We start from the raw sequence: 16,529 nt of genomic DNA on the forward strand, positions 1-16,529 counted from the left end.
TTGTGTAGTTTTGCTTCCCATCAGTTCCTCTGACAATTGTTCACTGCTTTAGCATGCTGGCAAATTGCAGCCACCTTTGACAAAGGGATAGGTCCTACAAGTTAAGTGGAAATGATTCCCCTGGATCTCCTGGTGCTGCTCATGGCAAGAACTCAACCCTTATTAGACATAAGAGCAGCTCTACAAGCAAGAGAGTTTATGAGTGCCTGGACTAGAAGGGGCTTTGCTCTCTTACCTTCTCAGACTAGAAAAACACTTGATGATGAGACATGTGTTTCAAAGAAACTTTGAGCATCATAATGAATTGTTTGGTACAGGGCTCTTTAAAGCAGTCAGTCCCTCTGTCAAAATTTTGAGTTCACAGTGTGATTGTTTTCCTTTCATTTTTTTTTTTCCTAATGGTTCATTTATGTAGTTTGTTTGAAGCAGAGTAAATGCCTTTTTTTTTTCTTTTTTCTTGACTTGTTTGTGATAATCACTTAAAGCCTGCTGATTTAGAGCTGCTCTTTTACAAAAAACTAGGATAACTTAAAAACAGTGATTGGGGCATCAGAAATACTCTGCATATCATTTTGTAGTATCTTTGAATGCATTGAGGGATTGATGTATTGGAAAAAGAAATTAGTTGTGTGTTTTCCTTTAGGCAAAATACTTTGTCGGTTGTGTTCACCCACCGCATGGGAGATTTTACATTGTAAATACGTGTGTCTGTATGTATATATATATATAGGTCATTAGTTTTCTAAATCATTCATTATGGTTATCTTTCAGAGACTGTGAGCTGCTGCATTACTCTTCTATCATCTTGCACTGAATACTCATGGTATGTCCGAAGGACAGCTCTCTTGTGTGTTCTGAATGTACCAGGTAAATACCAGTAATCACTTTTCATGGGAGGTTGTGACCTGTTAAAGAGTAAGAAGTCAGGAGAGTGCAACTTTTACTCTATATTTAGTCCTAGTTGATTCTGTAAAAAGAGCCTGACAGGCTGGAGCCTAAAATTTATTTTTGTGTTTGTGTTATACTAGAAATCGGACAACTGGAACACTAATGCAACTATTTGCAACACAAATAAAGATGCAGTGTGTCAGTGGGAGTTTGCCAGCTTCCATAAATACCTTTCAAAAATTTACTCGGTATTTCTGATGCTTGAGGTAAAGCAGAAGGAGGGGAAATAGTGACATTTTTCAGGTAGAGGATTCCCATCAAAAGCCCTGCCTCACCTTTTTCTCTGAGAGAGGCAAAAATGGACTCAGCCACGACCTCTGAGAACCGTTTGATTGCCTTTCAGCGGCAGTGGTGTTACGAGAAGTACTGTTCAGTAGCAGTGGTGAATAAACTCTTACCTTGACTTATTTCAGGCTAGCATATTGGATTGTAATTAGCAGATATCACATCCATTCATGTGTCATTAACCTAATTGAATATTTGATACTCAGGTTGTCCTCATGAATACCTCAGTGGAGAATGTCCATGATCTTCTTTGCCTGTGTGGTGCGAGTGAGGGACGGACTTCCCCTCTCAGCCTCCACAGATTTTCATTTCAACCAGGACTTTCTGGAATGCAGAAAGAGATTAAAGGCGTTATCCTCAATTCTGGCGCAGTATCCAAGTCGAGGCACGGCAAAAGGACGTGACCTTAGCATACAGTAAGTCCCTGCTCTTGTTTGTTTGGGTGTTTGGCTTTAATTTTTGAAATGGTTGTCCTGGGGATTAGTTGAACTTTAAGGATTAGGTATATTCTGTAGTGCTTAACTCCATCTGAAGTCCCACCATGCACATCTAAATTGTAACCTCCAAGCAGTATTTTGACCGCAGCTCCTACTCAGTTTAGTAAGCGTATGTTAAGAATTGCTTATTTGAGTTGTCATGTTTTGTAGCAAATGCTTTCTGCTCGACAGGCAGTACTTGTCACTATTAGCTATTAGAGTATCTTGGACTTCTAGAAATACCTTCTAAGTCACCATCCTAGTGCCTAGGAATTACTTAGTGCTGTCTAACCCTCAAACCTGTTCCTTCAGTGACTGTCAAGCCTTGCTGATGCCTTCTTTCAGGCTCTTACAGCTCTGATTCTGGCTTGCAACAGAGCTGCCCCGACTCCCTCCTACGTGCTGCCCACTTAATTTTCTGAACACCAGCAGGGTTCAAGTCTCCAGAAGCTCTGGCTGATTGTTTGTCTTGAGGAGGGCCTGAAGAGAACAAGGCTGCTGGGGAGTGGCTGGGGGTGTTCAGCCTGGAGCAGAGGAGGCTGAGGGGAGCCCTCATCGCTCCCTACAACTGCCTGAGAGGAGGGGGGAGCCGGGGGGGTCGGGCTCTGCTCCCAGGGAAGGGGCGATGGGACGAGGGGCAGCGGCCTCAAGTTGTGCCAGAGAAGGTTTGTATTGAATATCAGGGAAGATTTCTTCACTGAAAGAGCGGTCAGGCATTGGAACGGGCTGCACAGAGAGGTGCTGGAGTCACTGTCCCTGGAGGTGTTCAAAAAACCTGTAGCCCAGTCACTTTGGGACATGGTTTAGTAGGCCTGGTGGTGTTGGGTTGATGGTTGGACTTGATGATCTTGGAGGTCTTTTCCAACCTTTATGATTCTATGAAGCATAATGACAACAGCCAGTATGGAGAAATTACAAATCTTTGCTTTTATTTATTGGAGAAGGATCTGCTAGTCTTTATTTTAAGAAGCTAACGTTTCATTCAGAGATGAGAATTTTCATTTACTATTGATTTTAGTTCAGTTCTAAAAATGAGTTTTAGCTTGTGATCACATTTCTGGTTAGCAAATATAATAAAATTTTAAAGTGACTCTGAGCTAAAACTAAGTATCCCTTTTAGGGTAGTGATTGGAGAAAGGAGATACGTGAGCTTACAGCGAATCAATTGGAAAAGCAGAGATTAGCATTTTAATTCCTTTTCCCTCAAAGCGAACTTGTGCCCTTTAATGCTAACACGTTCTGCTGCTTTTAATCTTCTGTAGTCTCTACAGAAGTAGCTACGCATCTGGCTCTGAAATGAGAAGAGTGCAAAGAGATACATGGCATAAAGGCTATAAATTATTGACAACTGGGAAAAGGTATTTTTACGCAGGCATGGTGTTGATCCAGTTTTACGCAGGCATGGCATTGATCCTCAGCTGTGAGCTGGAGAGAAAAGGAATTTAGGGAACATAGGCAGTGTAACTAGGCTGTAACGAAGCTAATCGAAACCATAAATCCCAAGCACATAGTACAGTAAATAAATAAAAATGTGATAAAACAGACACCACAAGTACTTCTGTATGAGAGGGATGAAACACATATAGAGTAGAAAAGAGAGAAAGTACAGAGAGTAATTATTCAGCTTCAGAGCTTTGGTTTTATACTGAACTATTGCTAACAAATGGCTAACCTTAAGGGAGGATTTCCACAGGCTGCTTTCATAGTTACAAATCCGTAATTACGGTGGGGGCTGTGGAAGTTTAGCTATCTACATTATGGGTGCTGACATCTGAACTAGGTGCCCTGACTCCCATCTTATTTAACGAAGCCTTGACGAGAGTGATTTATTTCATCCTTCGGTACATGCCTACAGTTTGGTCAGATGAATCCCCTGTTAAGATTACTAGAAGGTTTTGGGGCTCTCTGTAAGTGGAAACTGCTGCATAAATACAGCTTCAGTGTTAGGGGGACCCCTTTTGGAGTAGAGTTTTTATTGTGCTGTTTCTGATACAAACTCATCTTTATTTGTTACAGATGACTTAGCAGTAACAGTGTTTGAATATCTTGGTTTGTGCAAGTTAATAAATATCTCTTGCTGTTAATACCAAGTTGTCATATTCAAGGGGAGCAAGGAATACATCTGCTTGCTTCCTGTGAACAAGCTTGCTTGTTTTTACTTTTGTTTGTGGAGAGCCACTGTGTTTTCTTTCAAAATCTTCTTTGCCTGTGATGTTTTCTGGCCATCTCTTCTCTTATTAAGATGATTTAAAGCCAGCCTGAGAAAATAATGTCCTCAATTTTTACCGATCTGGCAATTTAATAAAAGCTGTATTGTGATCTTCAGTACTCTTAAGGCATACCGAATGAGTTCAGAACAAGCGTTATATCTACAGGGGCTGCAGGACTATTACAGCAGTGCAAACAATGTATTTTTTTGCCGTCTGCTCTTTCAGCGCAGTCTGTACACTTTGTTTTGACAGAAAGCACACTTTAATTCTCATGTTCAGCATGACTCTTTTACCTTTTTATGTTGATGTTACTTTTTGTCTTCTTCCCCCCCTCTATTTCAGTTTCCTTTCCTCTGGGGATATTGCCTGCATGGCAATCTGTTCCAGCAATTACTCAACCATCATGGCGTTTTGCTTCCTGGAAGAGCTCCAGTGGGAGTTTGCTGCTTCTTATGATACAACAAGCATCAGTTTAGCTTCCAGACCGTATGCTTTTCTTGAATTTGGTTTGTAGCTTTGTTCTCTAATAGTAAGAATTCTTTATCTGCTACATTTATGATGTTAAATAATGTCTCCTGGCCAAAGCCTGATCATAAAAACATATCTCTGTGTGTGTGCCTCTGCATGCATGTGTGGGAGAAGATTTTGTAACCGCATTAAACTATTAGATTATTGCTTTTGCAGTTCCTGAGAGCCCCTGTAATAGGTGAACAAAATGCTGTGTTGATTAATAAGCAAGCACAGAAGAAAAAAGAAATCCACATCTCAAACACTTTCTAATTTAATTAAAAAGAAATCTGACAAGTGGAGACAGATGGGTACAGGGAAAAAAAAAAAGGGAGACAGAATAGATTATTATGGGCAGCTTTACTTCTGGCATGACTTGGATTCACATAATACTTCATAATCATGCCTAGTGTTTCTTTTTTAACCTGATATAAATGGTTTTCTTGCCAAGTAGCAGCTGAACCTCACAGCTTTGAAAAACACAATTCTTTTGCAGCGAGAAACTCTCTTCTGTGGAAGGATAAGATATTGTGGTGGGTTAGCACACCTCTATCCAGATTTTGGGAATAGTGTTAAGCTCAAGCTTAAAAGATTGAGAAATCCACAAGGAAATCATGTTTTACAGCCATCTTGTATTTTGGTTGGATTTCCTGCAGGGCACGTTCCAGGCATGATGTAATTACGTACTGAGATCCAAATTACTCTTTTTTTTTTTTTTTTTTGGTTTTTTTTGGTTTTTTTTTTTTTGTTTTTTAAAAACTTGATTAGGAATTTGGGAATCTCTAGCCTCTTTTAATTGCATAAGGTTCTTTTGAAAGAAAACAATGCTTTTTTATTTTTTCATTTTTAGTATTATACTGTATTTTGTTACAGAGTCTACCTAATGTTGCTGTGCGGTGTTTTTTTGGGGGGTTTCTTTGTTGGGGTTTTTTTGGTGGTGGTTGGTTGGTTTGTTTGTTGTTTTGGTTTTTCCTATCTTTCCTGGTTTTGGATCTAAGATGCACTTGATGCATAAGACCTTTTGCCTGGTAGTTACAGATAATTATAGCAGGCTGACTTAAGGTAAAATACAGGATTTTTCACTAAGGAATTTATGGCTCTGTGTATTCTAGCACAACATAAAGCCCTCCTGTGTGGTCTCAAAACTCATGCTTAAGCTGTTACATACCTATCATATCCAGTCATAGCTGTGGTGTCAACCTATGCAAATCTTCCAGCATAACAATATCTTAAGGATATGGATTTTACTTACAGGATATCTTAGCAAAATAAACCTTTCTGCATTTTATTTCCCTAAGCGTTTGAAATAGCCTGAACATGGCAATATCTTTGCACAACTAAATAGGAAGTAGCAATACCCACAGTAAGGTACTTCAGCTCTGGAGGTGCGAGCAATTCATACTTGGACAAATTCTCTACTTAGTCTCAGTGCAACTCCTGTCAAACCAGCAGCCACATTTGTGGAAAGGGATTTGCTTGCAAATAGCATTAATTTTGAAGTGTGAGAGATGAAGCAGGGTGATCTGTACATAGATCTGTGGCTTGGATGTTGGTGGAGTCACTGTGGAATTGCCTCTGCCAGTCAGAGCTGCTTCATGACTCAAATATAGGTTGAATTAATTTATCCCTGTGCTGGAAAAAAACTAATCCTTGACATTAGTCCTTGGTAAAACACGTTGTGGAGTTGCTTCATGGTAGTCCATGGGTAGTTTAAGATGTGTGTTACATCTACCATGGAATATGAAAGTTCATTTTCGGTCCACCAGCAGGCAGGGTGTTGAGATTTAAAGTATCCAGAAGGCAGTGGGTGTGATATAAAGTACCTGGGAAAGGTATTTTTGTTCCCTAACCATCTGTGGAGTCTTATACCTGAAACTAATAAGAAAATAGATGAAGGAAGAAATGAAAAACAATAGAAAAAGGAATGCCATGATTTGGCTAATAATTACCTAAAGCACTTAACTTTTGCAGAGCTAATTGAAACATTTTTTTTTTTCTATTGTTTCAGATAACATTATTCAGAAAGTGAAATGCCATTTTAACTGTGCAAGTGGCTCTCGGACGAAGGCCAACTGGGAGAAGATTGAGGAGGAGCTGAAGTTCTGGCCCCCAGTTCAGCTGAAACTGGAGGATACGGAGCTGATGAATGGGATGACTAATGGCGGGCATGCAGGCGTTCATGTGGAGGTTGGTAAGTTACTACTACGCACAGGTGACAGTAGACTTCCCGAACCTAACTTTGCAAACGACAGAAAAACACGTAGCAGCAGCGGTTCCTTTTGCACTGAGACATACATCTATACACACATATATAATGCGTATGAAACTCCAGAAGAAAAGGCTGCCTTTCTATCATAGTAAACAGCATTTGGTCTTTAGATTATAGCAGGTATGCATCAGAGCCTTTAAGGATTCGTGGTAGTGTCTCTTTTTTTTCCAGCCTTACATCAGCTTCTCTATATGGACAATCGGTTGTAAGTGGACTTGGCATTCTCCATGTTAAGTTCTCCTGCTTTAAAAGGAGTTTGTTAAATTTCTATGACAAAAGAAGCTCCACTAATTCATTGCTTGTTGCAAACTCTAAGAGAAGATAATGTAATGACAGTCTCAATGAGTTGGCTCAGCCTTGAGGGAAGAAAAGGTGAGAAGAATATGAGCTGAGGGTAGAACTCTCATTCCCAGACTGTCTATCTTGAGTTGTTCTCTCCTTTTTGTTTCCTCCTTCTACCTTATTCTTTAAAATTTAATGCATTTTGACTAAAATTCTGAAAGAGGGTATGTATATCTGTGTAAGCAACGCATAGAGGTTTGACAGGGGACCTTTTTGTGACAAATACTGACATTTTACCTGCTTTTAGAAGTACTAACCTCTACTTCTTTATTGTAAAATTGGTATCTTCCTATTTTTGTTTCAGCTGCATAGTCAAAGTCCTGCCGACTTCCTCAACAAAATGAAATGCCTTTAATCCTATTAGCATGGCAGTTTAAATGCAGCTGGAGTGCCATGAGCTTGTATTTCCTCTTTTTTGCTGTTGTTCTTGGCTTATGAAACACTAATAAAACTAAGTTCCAGTTGCTCAGTCTTATTGTTTCTGATGGATGAGCTGGAATGTAATTTGACATAGGTATTTTAAGATAAAATATAGAGGGGCAGTGGCCAGGAGGAAGAAAAAATAGAATTGAAAACATTTTATTTGTGGTCAGATTTGTGAGTGCTCCTCAGAGCTGAGCTTGAAGGTTAAATATTTTCATGATGTGACAAGGCTTAGAAATTCTTTGTGCTGGTGTGAACAGTTTCAGTGCCAGTAAACATTTGCAAGCTAGTCTGTGTCCGCAGATCAGAAATACATTTTCAGTTCCCCCCATATTCTTAATTGCTTTCATTTACTTTCCATCTGGCTTTGTATTTCTGGCTGTTCTCTCTGGTCTAACCCAAACACTTTTACAGATTGTTCTGCCTTTATTTTAAGGATCGTGTTTATGATCATCTGTTTCCCTCAGCTGGAGTCAGCTTTCCTGGCTTATGTCTCTCTCCTCTCATCGTTACCTACCAGCTGAATCCCACTTTGCTGCTCTAAGTTTAGCTGTGTGGATCGTGTCTGTTCCCATATTAATGTTATTTGTATTATGGCTCTGCTGTATAGGAGACCTCTTGAGCATACACTGAAGTGTTATGGTTGCAGGAGAGCAGAATTTAATTGTGGCTGCATTCTATAGTGAAGATAGATCACTCAATGGATTGATCAGAACATCAGTCTCCTTACGTGGTTGTAGCTGGTTCCTGTCTTCTTTTGAGCTGTGTGATCACATCCCCTGGCTCTCCATTTTAGTGTGAAAGGAGTCTGAAAAGTCAGGGCAGTTTTGTCCTTGTTAGTATATATGGGAATAAGAGCTTTTCCTCCCCCCTGCCTTTTTGTTTTTTTTTTTTTTAAAAATTCTTTCTCCTTTTTGTTCCTTGTTTTGTTAACTAAACCCAGCCCAATTCTTACTAGAAAGACCCTAGCATTGTGTCCTTGATCAACATCTACACAACCTCAGCTGCTGTTGCAAAAGCCTCACCTTGTGTCTGGATGTGGGCACAGCTGATAAAGCTCTGGAGGACAATGGGGTATGTGTACAGAAGAGCTGTGAAGTGTAAGCAGCTTTCTGTGAAGAGGGAGAGTTTTCGCGTCAGAACTGGCTCTATGAAGCAGAAGAACAACTTGTGCTATTCGTCTAGTAAGCACGCTGTTAAATTATGCAGCATTGTGCTCCCCCTGATGAATGTTCTTAGTCTTTTTGCAGGCACACAGGGAGTCCTTCACAGAGTCCTTTTTAAGGTGTCTTTTGAAGATGTCTCACATCTCTGGCTTTTGTGGGCTTGTATTTTATTGTGAAGTGTTTGAGTCTGATTTCATTTTTCACTCCCGGTGCTGTCTTTATCTGGAGCTTTGAGTATGTGATTCATTGTCAAACCCTTGTTGTGCTATGCCTTGAAGAGACAGAATGCAGTGTGGTACAGGCATTCATGTCAGTCTCTGCCTAAATAGCCAGGGGCCTCTGCTCAGAAAATCCTTTAGAGGCAGAAGTTTCAATTTCTTCATTATGTGAGGGTGTTCTCACAGATTGTTCTGTACATGTTCAAACCTGCAGCTGCGTTTTTCCTGGGTGCTGGATAAAACTACAGTCCCCAGAACACCTTCTGTATGCTTCTTGCACTCTGAAGTGCACAACTTTTCAAGCTGATTTGACTCTTCAAGTAGAAACCCAATTAGCATTTAATTGCGCTTGTGTGGAATTGTGCTGTCTAAGAGTGCTTGTACTCTCTTGTTCCCTTGATGAATGTCATAAGCAAGTCTAGTATGAAATTCTGTTTATAAAAATATGATTGAATTCACACAAGGAAGTGTAATAATTTGTCCCTAGCAGTACTCATCTCGCTTGTTCTGTGCAATTTCAGTTTGTGAATTAAACCTCAGAATGATATAGCAAAAATAAAGCTCCACAGCAAACAATTTCAAGATCAGTTTTCACAGAATCTGGACCCTGAGCAGCGGGATATTGTAATCTCCTCTGCATCTGTGATAGCAATTCTCTGTATCCTACTGGACCAAAAAAAAAAAAAATAAATGTAACTTTTACATAATATTCCATGCTGCAGAAGCAATGTATTGAGACTTGCAATGTTCTTCCCTGGGGACTCTTGACATGTATAGTTTGCAAGATCCTGTAAAATGAATGATACTTGTGCTTGATAATTTTTCTTTGAGAGACACTGTGTGCCTCTGAAGTAAACCCGTAGAAACTGAGGAAGAAGAAACAGGAGTCTGTCTTAGGAAATTTCCATGAGAGAGAGATACATAGCTACAATGTTATTTAATTTATCAAAAAATAATAGGAAACTGAATACTGAGGTCAGTGAATGAAGAAACATGCTGATACAGCTTCTCTTCAGTGCGCCGTTTGGACCTTAAATTCCACTGCACAGCAAAAAAGCAAAATTGCCTTTGAATGATAGGGCTACTTGCACCATTTATTTACGTGAACATGCGTATGACGATAATACGCAGTAATGCTACGTAATGTGACATATATCAAATGGAATTAACACAGTTCCTTTTGCAGCTGCTTTGGAGATGAAATTATGGATGTATGAATGCATGCCAGACAAATTAATTCTATAGACACTTATAAAAGATACTTTATATCCCTATATTAATTTGGCATCAAACTTTTTTACATCCATCTATCAAAATCTCTCTTGAAGGAGAAGACACGAGTGTTTTCCTATCTTAAACCATGCAGTACTACAATATTTAAGCTGTTATGGTGTTTCATCTGTCACTGAAATGAAGCCAGAGGTGATGTCTGCTGTGTTGCTTGGTTTATACTAGTCAGGAGCTGGCTATGTCAGGGCAGGAGGCAGAAGATCCTGAGAGGTGGGGAGACTTCTTGAGGGCTCATTCATTCTCTCCTGTATCTTATGTGTGTCGGTGCAGGAGAGGATCTGGATTTGGTATCTTGAGCTGCAAATTACCCTCCTTATTGTTATGCTGACAGTGCTCTACTTGTGGTGATCCAAGGGCAGGGATGAAATGTGGGTGAGTATCTAGGTGTGGTGTCTGTTGTTGGGCTAGCTACTATAGCTAGGGAAAAAAAAAATAGGTGAGCTTTTAGACAACCGAAACCCTGAATTAGAAGTGGCCGATTCCAAAGTTAAATACACATTTATAACAATTGCTTTGACCTTAATTAGGCGTGTATTAATTGGATCATCTTGAAGAAATGGTATTTGGGTGTTCAGTAGTAGTAGTAGAGCAGGTGAGAGAGGAAGGAGACGGATAATTCACTACCTGCAAAACATGGGCAGGTTGGGAGAAAAGGAATTGCAATGCACTGTAAAATGTGGCTCAGAGGCCAAAACCTAGAGCATCCAGTTTAATTCCTAGGCCCCAGTTTTGGCTGCGTTTTGTCAGCCTGAGAGGCCCAGAGGTAAGAGCAAGCAGTTAGTGACGGATGTTTCCCCGCTGTGACCGGGTAGTATCATCCTGACAACTCCTCCAGCAACTGCTCTAGCAGCAGAGCATCGAAGTCCTTGGCTCCTACTGCTGTGTTCTGGCAACGGCTTGATTAGGGCACCAAATGCTGTATGGAAACTATGCAGGTGAAACTAAATTGCTGTATACCGGACTGTCAGTGGGAGGAGATACGTAATTACTGGTTGAGGAAGAGATGAATTGCTGTCTTGCTTCTGTGGGTGTCAGAAATCTAAGCTCTTTCCCAGACCCTTGGGTGCTTAAAGCCTCTAGCTTTTCTACTGACCTGTGAAGAGTGTTAAGTATGCTAATCTGCTGAAATAAACAGTTGAAAAAAATCTGTGTGCGCCATAAAAGAAGACACGAATGCTAAATAGCTCAAGAACAAATTCTATTGCTTAATCTGATTAAAAAACACTCCAGAGCTCTTGCTGATTTCTGGATGTCTGAAGAACTGAACGGTGCACTGCAACAAAAAAAGGTGTTTCTATTCATGATTGGTCTTCTCTGGAGCAAACATGATAGGTTTAGAAAATATTTAAAATCCTAATCAGCTGATTTGAGTCGTTCTAAATTAAAAGGTTCAAAGGAATAGTGCTAACTTTCACTAATGGCTTTTTTTTTTTTTTTTTTTTTCCCTTAAGTCCCCACTTACAGAATGCAGCGTGTGACTCCCCTGGGGATTCTGTCGCTTGTTCTGAACATCATGTGTGGAGCTTTGAATCTCATTCGAGGAGTTCACCTAGCAGAGTATTCATTTCAGGTAACCCCGCTTGAATTGAAACCTGTAAAGAGAGTTGTTTGGGTAGCCAGATTAAAGGTTGGCTGTTCTGCTTCTTAGAAGAACATATCTCTTTCTGCAAGAAGTGTTTTGTTTGTCCAGGGAATGTAGAATTGATTGCTCACCTGCTAGACCTCATGTGTTTTGTTGTATATCGCAGCACATTGCATTTCATTCTTTTCTAGCGAGATTAAAATTTGGACAAGTATTTTAGTCTTGCCAGGTTGGATGGATATTTTTTTTTTTCATTCTTGTATTTTGTTCTAGATACTTTTGTGTAATTTTTTTTGAACAAATGTGAAACTAAACAACTTTTAGAGAGGGGGGGAAAAAAAAGTGTCCTGATTGTATGGTGGCACAGTTTTATTTAGCAGGAATTGTCACATAAGCCTCAGTTCTTGGTATCTTGTTCAATGATATTGATCTTGCTATTTAGCACTGTACCAGTCAATCAACATAAACTAGGATGAGAGGTACTTGGTTAAATATAGTGTTCTAAAATATCAAGCAGCACTTGCTAAAAACTGTAGCTGACGTAGTTGTTTGTCACTTCTTTTAATCCAAACAGGAGGACCATGAAGGAATTGGAAATGTGATAGCTTTTTTTCTACCTTTCCTAGCCTGCGTTTTTCAGGTATGTTAACTGTAAATAAAATGCTTCCTGATTATTTTTGTATTATAATCTACAAGACAAAATAATTTTCAGCTAAGCAGAGCAACAGTTTGGTTTTTAGTATCCTACGTAGGTGATTCCATGGAGGTGTTCCAGTGAAGTGGCACAAATACAGGGAAAGGCACAATCTGACCCCTGGCAAATGGCAGTGGCAAGCTTTTTCAGTGCTTTCATATTTTGATGTGCCAAATGGGGCTGTGATAAATAAGTGCTAGCCCAAAGGTGGTTTGTTTCCCAAAGGGATAGACACGATGTCTTTCTGACAGTGGCAGACTTAGTGATAGGGCGCATGACCACCTTGAAGGACTAAGCAAATACAGGATAGCAACATTATTGAAAATGTTCTGATTTGCATTAAAAATAACTTTTAATTCTTGAGACAAATGTGGTTCTTGACTTCCTTAATTTTATTTTTCCCCTGATGGGTTGTTTTCTCTGACGTTCTTACGCAGAAGAGTTTGAATGAGGAAAATACGATATCCTCCAAATGGGTTCTTCTTGAAAGGTTCCTTAAATGCCTGAAACATCAGTCCACAACTTTTAACTTGAGGGCAGTGTGTGGTTTGCAAAATCTTCAATTTTTAGCCTGTCGTGGCAGGAAGCTGTTGCAGTTTGGGTTACTACCTGACAGAAGGAATAACATGATGCCCACAGTGTATTCACTGCTTAGTGCCGCTGCATTTGGCATGTGGTTTGGGGACCACTGGACCATTTGGTTAATGGTTTGGGGACCGCTGCCTGAAGGCTATTTAGCCTCTCTGCAAGTTTTAAATACCATAGATATTTCTTGTATCATAATAGATACAATTTAGTGTCTTTCAGCCTTCTTAGACCTCTGCTCATAGCAGAGTTTTAAGATGGAGATAATAATTTGGATCTAAATACTTGATGCAGCTCATTCTTCACAAAGAAAGGCTCTGTCCTGCTTTTTTCCCTTTAGCACCTGAAGCTAGAGAAGCTAAATAAGGAAGAGTTCTCCCTTATCCTTTTGATCTATAGCAGTCATCTCCACAAAATGCTTGTGCATAAATTGAGCTCAAATGTGCAGCAGTGTAGAATACGTGCTGATCTCTATGTGTGTCATCAGCACAGTTGGAAACTGTGACCTTAAGTGAGAAAGCATGATCTGTTACTGCCTGAGTTAAAAAAGTAACTCTTCTGCCAGCACTTTGTGAGTTTTTAGTTTTCTCCCCTTAGGGTTGTTGCTCTTCACACATGCTTAGCAAATGGGTTCCACCTGTTCTTGAATTTAACAAGAAAAAAAGCCCCAAACCCCAGCCAAAGCTCTTAGCAGAAATGGTCTTTCTATGAAGTCAAGTCTAGAGAATGAAGTCCTCTACTTATCCCAGGAACAAATAGAGGAGGAGCAGATTTGGGTTTGCTGTTTTCCTGCTTCTGAAGCCTTTGTCTTGCAAAAATCATAGGTGGCTTCTGCAAGCTGGCTCGGCTTTCAGACTCGTTTTAATCCAGGCTGAGGCAGGCAGGAGGGATGCTGGTTGTGCTGACAGACTTCTGATATCTGTGCTTACCCAGTAGGGTCTGGATTGCGGCCACCTCTCCGGCTATTCTTGGAGGGCCTTTCAACATTGCAGTTGAAGGGGAGCTTTGAGCTTCTTAGCGATCGCTGCGATGGCAGGCACATGCAAGGGGCACGGATATGCCAGCAATTCCCAGCTGTGTCTCTCGTCTATATGTACATAGTTTAACACTAACACTGTCTCTCTGGTCCTTTTCTAGTGTTACTTGTACCTCTTCTACAGCTCGGCAAGGAAGGTGAAGACGTTTGTACTCTTTTTCTCTGTTTGTTTATGCAACATTTACTTGTACGGATTACGGAACCTCTGGCAAATAGCCTTTCACATAGGAGTGGCATCTCTTTCTTCTTATCAGATACTGACAAGGCAACTTATGGAGAAACAGCCTGACTGCGGAGTATGAAAAAGGCTTTGGGTTTGCTACTCATATTTTTACAACTTTTTTTTTTTTTTGTATTAAACTGGCCAAAAATAGCTTGGAATATTTTTAAAGATTTGTGACCTTGGTTATTGCAAGGAGGATATTTCGAAGCAACTTGGAATGAAGTAGGATACCGTAATCATGTCAAACATACTGTGAGGAACATAGCTGTATTTAACATGGCATGTGGTAATGGTGCATGGTAGATTTTGTCAGGTGTCATCAACAGATGGAGGTTCTCCTTATCACAAACAGGCTTCTACTCCTTGACTAACACCATCGAGACAGCATTTTGCCATTTATCTTACGGGCTTTGTAACAGTTTGGCAGGTCAGTGTCTTGCCCTGCCGATGCTTCCAAAAATATTAAAATTGTGTAGTAAAATGAAGGTAAAGTGGTGGGTAACATTTTTGTCTATAGAATTTGTTAAGCATTAAGATTCCTGGTAAATGTAAGTAAAGGAGTTGTTTGCCATAATTAGATGAGTTCAATATCAGTGGGGAAAATTATTAGGATGAGCTTCCGGGTAATTTTTCTATGTTTTGAAGGAAAGGAAAAGGCTGTGGCTCTTTAAAAATAACAGCTATAAATATCTCCTAGCTAAACAGCGCATCGTAGTTAAGTATGTGCTCATTGGTTAATTGCAAATATGCTTGGGGCAGCATAAAATAAAGCAAGTGAACATAAGTGATCTTTCAGCTCAAGTGGCCTTTATTTCCTTGGTTAAGGTCACTCTTAGTATAAGGGCAATTCTGTGTTTGTGTGGTCTGTACGGATAATAAATCTTCCAAGGCTACTTATGACAGGCCACTGACTCCTTCACCTTTTTAAAAAAAAAAAAAACAAAACAAAAACGTATAGCTGGTGAGTAGAAAGCCATTTCCAGTAATGGAAAGCAAGAGCAGGTTCTCTTTATTATATAAAACACCTTTAGTTAATGGTGTTGAGTTCTTACACTAAGATGAATTTCTGAGTGTGCACTTTTGAATATAGTACTTAAGAGCTGAAATTCTTAACCTCTGCTGCACTGGGTGTTCTTGTGTGTAATGTATTGAGGTGCATATGGGCATTTTTAGGACATAAATGAATAACTTAGGCTGTCTGTTTAAAAAAAAATGCGTAGCATTTTGATGCAGCTGTCCTTGAAGGGTTGTAGAGACTCAGACTGAGAAGATGTAGAGAGCTGTAGGTGTGTTGTCGTGGAAGTGTGGTCCTAGGTTTTCTTTCATTTTTTTTAAGAAACTGGTTTCTGGTCGACCCATTTCTTCCACCAGATATCTCTCACCAAAGATTTATTTTCCTCTCACATAGGCTTTACCTCTAATGGTTGCAAAGGGATTAACATGCTGCAGAGTTGTCTTCCTGAGTTTGCAGAAATGCTTAACAAAATTGCTTTCTTGCATCTCGGTGAATTTTCCTGAAATCTTTTGATGCAAACACGAGTATCAGTAGACTGCTAGACCAGATACCTGTGGTGCTGTACCTTGGAAGCGCTTCTGCGATGCAGCTGACTGCACCAACACCACTGATAGGCAGCCCATTACAACCTGGACAGTTTCTAGGACATCAAGGGACTTGGTGCCAGAGCTTCTTCCAGTAGTAAAATGTAGGTATTTCTCTTCCATCCCATGTTAGCCCATTTACTGTAACAGTAACGTAATGAAATCCTTTCAGCTGTGAGGAATAGTCTAGTAGGAATGGTGGAGAAGTATTTTAGCCAGCCAGTTCAGAGCTAGAACTGTGTGCCATAAGGGAATACTCTTCTAAGGGAGTGGATTAAAATTGCTTGTCTGTCATTACCCCAGTTTTCTGCCAGAGTGTAAGTGGAGAAATGAAGCCAGAATTCAGCCATTGTCCTCAAGACACCCAGGTGACCCCACAGGTGGGAGGGTTTTAGAACTGACAAGATTTAAGTTTTCATGTTGTTTAGTCCCAGCTTTACTTGGTAAGGTACTCTTAAGAGACTGCAGGGAGCTAAGCCACGAGTTTGGATTACAAGTTTAAAAAAAACCCAAAACCACACACACACACAAAAAAACCTGAAAAAAGGACACCCCCAAAAATCTGATACTAGAAACAACGCTTTCTTAAGGATCCTGGATCTGATGACTGCTTGTGTTTTCCAGGAGCATAAGCTGGGTATCACCCTGCTGAGTTACCATGGGGAATCATCCTGTA

The 16,529-nt window shown here is 40.0% G+C and overlaps 1 protein-coding gene across 1 annotated transcript; it reads left to right on the plus strand.

The window, feature by feature from the left end:
* Nucleotides 1-780: 780 nt before the first annotated feature.
* On the plus strand, nucleotides 781-16,377 carry SEC22C (SEC22 homolog C, vesicle trafficking protein). The gene is made up of 7 exons (XM_035890177.1): nucleotides 781-867; nucleotides 1,440-1,649; nucleotides 4,262-4,425; nucleotides 6,435-6,617; nucleotides 11,586-11,704; nucleotides 12,291-12,356; nucleotides 14,133-16,377. The coding sequence occupies exons 2-7, from the start codon at nucleotides 1,468-1,470 to the stop codon at nucleotides 14,331-14,333; spliced, it is 915 nt and encodes a 304-aa protein (XP_035746070.1). The 5' UTR covers nucleotides 781-867; nucleotides 1,440-1,467; the 3' UTR covers nucleotides 14,334-16,377.
* Nucleotides 16,378-16,529: the final 152 nt, after the last annotated feature.

This window comes from Egretta garzetta, unplaced genomic scaffold, assembly GCF_000687185.1.
Source record: "Egretta garzetta isolate BGI_Z169 unplaced genomic scaffold, ASM68718v1 scaffold552, whole genome shotgun sequence".
Lineage (NCBI taxonomy): Eukaryota > Metazoa > Chordata > Aves > Pelecaniformes > Ardeidae > Egretta > Egretta garzetta.